Consider the following 7,862-nt stretch of genomic DNA (forward strand, 5'->3'; position numbering starts at 1 on the left):
TGCCAGCGACGCCCACATCACATGAACGAATAAAAAAGGTAGTGCAGGAGGCGAGAGAGGTCATGGTGGTGAGGCAGAGCTGGGTGTCATCAGTGTACATGTGGATCCTGCCATCATGTCTTCAGATGATGTCGTCGAGGGGGAGCATATAGATGAGAAACGGGGGTTGGCGAGGGGAGACAAGACAAGGATTGATCCTTGAGGGACTCCAGAGGCGACACTGTGGAGGCAGGAAGTGAAGCCATTGCAGGTGATTCTCTGGCTACATCTGGATAGGTAAGAATCATAGAATGGTTATGACACAGGAGGCCGCCATTCGGCCCATCAAACCCGTGCCAGTAAGAGCAATACAGTTAGTCCCATTCCCCCGTAAAAAAGCTTTTCCTCACCCGTTCAGCTGGACATCAGAGGAGAGGCATTGGAGAAGGATGGTGTAGTCAACTGTGTCAAAGGCTGCAGACATGTCGAGAAGGGATAGTACATCATGGTCATAGAGGATGTCATTTGTGATTTTGATAAGGGCCATTTCAGTGCTATTGCAGGGGCAGAAACCTGATTGCAGGGGTTCAAACATGGAGTTGCGGGAAAGATGGGCACGGATTTGGGAGGCGACAACACGTTCAAGGACTTTGGAGAGGAAAGGGAGGATGGAGCGGTAGTTTGCAAGGACTGAGGGGTCAAGGGGGTTTTTTTTTTTGAGGAGGTGGTGTTGACAGCAGATTTTAAAAGGGGTCGAAAGAGGTGGCAGAGACGGGTGTCATCAGTGTACATGTGGATTCTGCCATCATGTCTTCAGATGATGTCGTCAAGGGGGAGCATGTAGATGTCCCCCTACATAGGGGATCAGCAGGTTAGTGGAAATAGGGGTCGAGAGAGCAGGAGCTTGGTCTCATGGTCACGATGAGTTTGGAGAGGGCACAAGGGGAGATCAGAGAGAAACCAGAGAAAGATGCGAGTTCAGGGCTAGGGCAGGAGAAGGGAGGGATGCGGCAGAGGCAGCTAAATGGATGGTCTCAATCTTAGTGACGAAGTTGTTCATGAGCTCCTCGCGCTTTTTGTTGGAGGTGAGGGTGGAGGGGGCAAGGGAGAAGGGCTTTAAGATGACAGTTGGTAGTGGAGAAAAGTAGGGATTATCTTTGCATTCTAGACTCATGCAAAATCCTCAACTGAAATCAAAATTTCATTCCTTTGTAATTCCCCACCCTTGATAAACATGTCGCTGATTTTGTAACTGTGGGTTCCAACAAAGCAAGGATACCCCCCAAATACCTACTCATATAGTGGAACATCTTAGCCAGCCCAGCAGCCTCTGGTGCAACAGAGTGAAACGTTAAATTTAAACGTGTGTGAATTTAGTAATAAAATGAAAATGTATTTTCAGCATTGGTTTCTGCTACTGCTGACCACAGTGTTAGTAAAGACCTCATGGAAACCAAGCAATCTTTCTTTCACAAACAAAAAATCTTCATACAATATACAATGTTCTTTAAGCTATAATCATCATACTGCAATAATGAACTTTGTGTAATACAACTTCAGTCATTTTAAAATAAAGGGTAAGCTTGGTTGTGGGAAAAAAACAGCATGTTCTTCCACATGGCCATTATTGCTTAAATGTCTGATAAATATTTAGGTTTAAGCTTATGGAAAGCAATTTAAAAATACTGAAGAAAAAAAATTGTCAATCGTGCAGTCCATGTACTCACTTTGACGTTATAGCCTAGGTCTTGTATGTAGCAAATCATAGTGATAAGATCCTCATCAGTGCAGGCTTAAATTTAGTTTACAACTGCGCTTAAACTGTCATACAAGGAGTTATTACCTGAGATGGCTCAGCAGGGGTTGGAGTCGCTCATCTGACTGTACAACAGGCAGCGATCTTGACGTCAACTGAAAAGAGAAAAGAGGCAATTTTTTTTTTTAGTGACAGCCCCAGACACAAGGCACAGTAAAATTAAATTAATAAATCCACAACAAAAATTCACAAGTAGCACGATACGTTCCTTTAGGTCAACACGACATCCCATTCACAAAGTAGGAAAAGTCCACGAGGCTCTTCTTCACGATTAAACCAATTCTGGTAAATTGCACATGTACCCGTCGACTATCGACGGGTTGTCATAAAAGTTCAACTGGTTTGCTCGTTTCTTTTAGGGAAGGAAACCAGCCGTCCTTACCCGCTCTGGGCCTGTATGTGACTCCAATCCCACACCACGTGGTTGACTCTTAACCACCCTCTGAATTGCTCGAGCAAGAACTCGGTTGTATCAAACCACTACTACAGCAGTTTACGGCTGCTCACCACCTTCTCAGGGCAGCTAAGGATGGGCAATAAACGTCAGCCTTGCCAGCGACACCCACATCCCAATAACAAACTATTTAAAAATAATTGTCGGTACATTAGCACCCTCCCTGTTTAGATGTAGCCCATCCTTGCAGAATAGTTTCCATCTGTCCCAGAATTGGTGCCGGTGCCCAACAACGTTGAATCCCGCTTCCTGACACTGCATCTTTAGCCATGCATTGATTTCCCTAATCTTCCTATCCTTCCCTGTTCTAACGCACGACTAATGAAGTCCCACTCCTAAACTTGTTTCCTAAATTTATCTGGCTGGACTTCTGGCCTTTCTTTAGCTACATCTCTAGCCCTCACATGGATGAACACAGCTGGTTGCTCTCCAACCCCTTGCAAAATGTTATTCTAGACTATGCAAGATGTCCCTTACCCGAGCACATGGGAGACAACAAAGCAAATCTTTTATGTTTCATCATTTCTGAGGCCGAATTGCCATGCAGAGGTAATGCAACCGACCCAATTCAAATTAAACTAATATGTAAAAGCGCACACACACACACACACACACAATATATATATATAAATAAATAAAAATCAGGCCAGTTCATCTGCATATTTGTTTTAAGTAGGATGACTGAACCTCACCAAAAAATTATGACATCCTGACAATTTGAACTTAATTTCCCAGCCAGTTGATTAAACTGATTCTTCCTCGTATAAAATCACAAAAGACAAAAAAAAGCGTTAAAATAACTTATCTCTTTGAAAAGCTAGTATTAGTTTGAGCCGTAATTCTGTATTTCATAAAACTTGGAACATTCATTACAATAAAAAGACAAATCACCATAATTTTTAAATTGTATTTATGTATAAGCCATTTTTCACCCTTGTACACAACACAAAATTGGAAAGTATGACCAAATGGAATCATTCCACTCTTAAGTAGCAGCAATAATGCACAAGAGACCAGTTTTTCAAGGGAAACACAGAACACCCTCATTTGCATTTAGATGACAGTGTTTCGTGCAGGAAAAAAGTAAGATTGTGGTTTGTACCTCTGCACACCTTGCTGACATGATCAAGTGGTAATGAACTGAAAGGCATGGAATGCATCACTGACTGTTTGAAGAATTATTGGGTAGCAGGGGAGAATGCGAGGGCGAGAGAGAGAGAGAGAGAATGCGAGGGCGAGAGAGAGAGAGAATGCGAGGGCGAGAGAGAAAATGCGAGGGCGAGAGAGAAAATGCGAGGGCGAGAGAGAAAATGCGAGGGCGAGAGAGAAAATGCGAGGGCGTGAGAGAGAGAGAGAGAAAATGCGAGGGCGAGAGAGAGAGAGAGAGAGAATGCGAGGGCGAGAGAGACAGAATGCGAGGGCGAGAGAGAGAGAGAGAGAATGCGAGAGGCGAGAGAGAGAGGGAATGCGAGGGCGAGAGAGAGAGAGAGAATGCGAGGGCGAGAGAGAGAGAGAATGCGAGGGAGAGAGAGAGAATGCGAGGGCGAGAGAGAATGCGAGGGCGAGAGAGAGAATGCGAGGGCGAGAGAGAGAATGCGAGGGCGAGAGAGAGAGAGAGAGAGAATGCGAGGGCGAGAGAGAGAATGCGAGGGCGAGAGAGAGAGAGAGAGAGAATGCGAGGGCGAGAGAGAGAGAGAGAGAGAATGCGAGGGCGAGAGAGAGAATGCGAGGGCGAGAGAGAGAGAGAATGCGAGGGCGAGAGAGAGAGAGAGAGAATGCGAGGGCGAGAGAGAGAGAGAATACGAGGGCGAGAGAGACAGAGAGAACACGAGGGCGAGAGAGAATGCGAGGGCGAGAGAGAGAGAGAGAGAGAATGCGAGGGCGAGAGAGAGAATGCGAGGGCGAGAGAGACAGAGAGAATAGGAGGGCGAGAGAGACAGAGAGAATACGAGGGCGAGAGAGACAGAGAGAACACGAGGGCGAGAGAGAATGCGAGGGCGAGAGAGAGAGAGAATGCGAGGGCGAGAGAGAATGCGAGGGCGAGAGAGAGAGAGAATGCGAGGGCGAGAGAGACAGAGAGAACACGAGGGCGAGAGAGACAGAGAGAACACGAGGGCGAGAGAGACAGAGAGAACACGAGGGCGAGAGAGACAGAGAGAACACGAGGGCGAGAGAGAGAGAGAGAACGCGAGGGCGAGAGAGAATGCGAGGGCGAGAGAGAATGCGAGGGCGAGAGAGAATGCGAGGGCGAGAGAGAGAGAGAATGCGAGGGCGAGAGAGAGAGAGAGAACACGAGGGCGAGAGAGAGAGAGAGAGAGAGAGAGAGAGAGAGAGAATGCGAGGGCGAGAGAGAATGCGAGGGCGAGAGAGAGAGAACGCGAGGGCGAGAGAGAGAGAGAACGCGAGGGCGAGAGAGAGAGAACGCGAGGGCGAGAGAGAGAGAACGCGAGGGCGAGAGAGAGAGAACGCGAGGGCGAGAGAGAGAGAACGCGAGGGCGAGAGAGAGAGAACGCGAGGGCGAGAGAGAGAGAACGCGAGGGCGAGAGAGAGAGAACGCGAGGGCGAGAGAGAGAGAACGCGAGGGCGAGAGAGAGAGAGAATGCGAGGGCGAGAGAGAGAGAGAATGCGAGGGCGAGAGAGAGAGAATGCGAGGGCGAGAGAGACAGAGAGAATGCGAGGGCGAGAGAGACAGAGAGAATGCGAGGGCGAGAGAGAGAGAGAATGCGAGGGCGAGAGAGAGAGAGAATGCGAGGGCGAGAGAGAGAGAGAGAGAGAGAGAGAATGCGAGGGCGAGAGAGAGAGAACGCGAGGGCGAGAGAGAGAGAGAATGCGAGGGCGAGAGAGAGAGAGAATGCGAGGGCGAGAGAGACAGAGAGAATACGAGGGCGAGAGAGACAGAGAGAATGCGAGGGCGAGAGAGAGAGAGAATGCGAGGGCGAGAGAGAGAGAGAGAGAGAATGCGAGGGCGAGAGAGAGACAGAGAGAATGCGAGGGCGAGAGAGAGAGAGAATGCGAGGGCGAGAGAGACAGAGAGAATACGAGGGCGAGAGAGAGAGAGAATGCGAGGGCGAGAGAGAGAGAATGCGAGGGCGAGAGAGAGAATGCGAGGGCGAGAGAGAGAATGCGAGGGCGAGAGAGAGAATGCGAGGGCGAGAGAGAGAATGCGAGGGCGAGAGAGAGAGAGAGAGAGAATGCGAGGGCGAGAGAGAGAGAGAATGCGAGGGCGAGAGAGAGAGAGAATGCGAGGGCGAGAGAGAGAGAGAGAGAGAATGCGAGGGCGAGAGAGAGAGAGAATGCGAGGGCGAGAGAGAGAGAATGCGAGGGCGAGAGAGAATGCGAGGGCGAGAGAGAGAGAGAATGCGAGGGCGAGAGAGAGAGAATGCGAGGGCGAGAGAGAGAGAATGCGAGGGCGAGAGAGAGAGAATGCGAGGGCGAGAGAGAGAGAATGCGAGGGCGAGAGAGAGAGAGAGAGAGAGAATGCGAGGGCGAGAGAGAGAGAGAGAGAGAGAGAGAATGCGAGGGCGAGAGAGAGAGAGAATGCGAGGGCGAGAGAGAGAGAGAGAATGCGAGGGCGAGAGAGAGAGAATGCGAGGGCGAGAGAGAGAGAATGCGAGGGCGAGAGAGAGAGAATGCGAGGGCGAGAGAGAGAGAGAATGCGAGGGCGAGAGAGAGAGAGAATGCGAGGGCGAGAGAGAGAGAATGCGAGGGCGAGAGAGAGAGAGAGAGAGAGAGAGAATGCGAGGGCGAGAGAGAGAGAGAGAGAGAATGCGAGGGCGAGAGAGAGAGAGAGAATGCGAGGGCGAGAGAGAGAGAGAATGCGAGGGCGAGAGAGAGAGAATGCGAGGGCGAGAGAGAGAGAGAATGCGAGGGCGAGAGAGAGAGAATGCGAGGGCGAGAGAGAGAGAGAATGCGAGGAGAGAGAGAGAGAATGCGAGGGCGAGAGAGAGAGAATGCGAGGGCGAGAGAGAGAATGCGAGGGCGAGAGAGAGAATGCGAGGGCGAGAGAGAGAGAGAGAGAGAGAATGCGAGGGCGAGAGAGAGAGAGAGAGAGAGAGAATGCGAGGGCGAGAGAGAGAGAGAATGCGAGGCGAGAGAGAGAATGCGAGGGCGAGAGAGAGAGAATGCGAGGGCGAGAGAGAGAGAGAATGCGAGGGCGAGAGAGAGAGAGAATGCGAGGGCGAGAGAGAGAGAGAATGCGAGGGCGAGAGAGAGAGAGCGAGAGAGAGAGAATGCGAGGGCGAGAGAGAGAGAGAATGCGAGGGCGAGAGAGAGAGAGAATGCGAGGGCGAGAGAGAGAGAGAATGCGAGGGCGAGAGAGAGAGAGAATGCGAGGGCGAGAGAGAGAGAATGCGAGGGCGAGAGAGAGAGAGAGAATGCGAGGGCGAGAGAGAGAGAGAATGCGAGGGCGAGAGAGAGAGAGAATGCGAGGGCGAGAGAGAGAGAGAATGCGAGGGCGAGAGAGAGAGAATGCGAGGGCGAGAGAGAGAGAGAATGCGAGGGCGAGAGAGAGAGAATGCGAGGGCGAGAGAGAGAGAGAATGCGAGGGCGAGAGAGAGAGAGAATGCGAGGGCGAGAGAGAGAGAGAATGCGAGGGCGAGAGAGAGAGAGAATGCGAGGGCGAGAGAGAGAGAGAGAGAATGCGAGGGCGAGAGAGAGAGAGAATGCGAGGGCGAGAGAGAGAGAGAATGCGAGAGAGCGAGGCGAGAGAGAGAGAGAGAATGCGAGGGCGAGAGAGAGAGAGAGAGAATGCGAGGGCGAGAGAGAGAGAATGCGAGGGCGAGAGAGAGAGAGAATGCGAGGGCGAGAGAGAGAGAGAATGCGAGGGCGAGAGAGAGAGAGAATGCGAGGGCGAGAGAGAGAGAGAATGCGAGGGCGAGAGAGAGAGAGCGAGAGAGAGAGAGAATGCGAGGGCGAGAGAGAGAGAGAATGCGAGGGCGAGAGAGAGAGAGAATGCGAGGGCGAGAGAGAGAGAGAATGCGAGGGCGAGAGAGAGAGAGAATGCGAGGGCGAGAGAGAGAGAGAATGCGAGGGCGAGAGAGAGAGAGAATGCGAGGGCGAGAGAGAGAGAGAATGCGAGGGCGAGAGAGAGAGAATGCGAGGGCGAGAGAGAGAGAGAGAGAGAGAGAGAGAGAATGCGAGGGCGAGAGAGAGAGAGAATGCGAGGGCGAGAGAGAGAGAGAATGCGAGGGCGAGAGAGAGAGAGAATGCGAGGGCGAGAGAGAGAGAACGCGAGGAGGGCGAGAGAGAGAGAATGCGAGGGCGAGAGAGAGAGAATGCGAGGGCGAGAGAGAGAGAGAATGCGAGGGCGAGAGAGAGAGAACGCGAGGGCGAGAGAGAGAGAGAACGCGAGGGCGAGAGAGAGAGAGAATGCGAGGGCGAGAGAGAGAGAGAATGCGAGGGCGAGAGAGAGAGAGAGAGAGAGAGAGAATGCTGAGGGCGAGAGAGAGAGAACGCAGAGGGCGAGAGAAAGAGAGAATGCGAGGGCGAGAGAGAGAGAGAATGCGAGGGCGAGAGAGAGAGAGAATGCAGAGGGCGAGAGAGACAGAGAGAATACGAGGGCGAGAGAGACAGAGAGAATGCGAGGGCGAGAGAGAGAGAGAATGCGAGGGCGAA

At 51.6% G+C, this 7,862-nt stretch overlaps 1 protein-coding gene across 1 annotated transcript in view; it reads right to left on the bottom strand.

The window, feature by feature from the left end:
* Positions 1-7,862, bottom strand: part of prim2 (DNA primase subunit 2) — a 204,283-nt gene that overhangs the window by 68,928 nt on the left and 127,493 nt on the right. Inside the window, exon 7 of the mRNA XM_067984052.1 lies at positions 1,823-1,890. Within this exon, the coding sequence (XP_067840153.1) occupies positions 1,823-1,890 (68 nt within the window). The remainder of the gene's footprint in view (positions 1-1,822; positions 1,891-7,862) is intronic.

This window comes from Heptranchias perlo, chromosome 5 (genome assembly GCF_035084215.1).
Source record: "Heptranchias perlo isolate sHepPer1 chromosome 5, sHepPer1.hap1, whole genome shotgun sequence".
NCBI lineage: Eukaryota > Metazoa > Chordata > Chondrichthyes > Hexanchiformes > Hexanchidae > Heptranchias > Heptranchias perlo.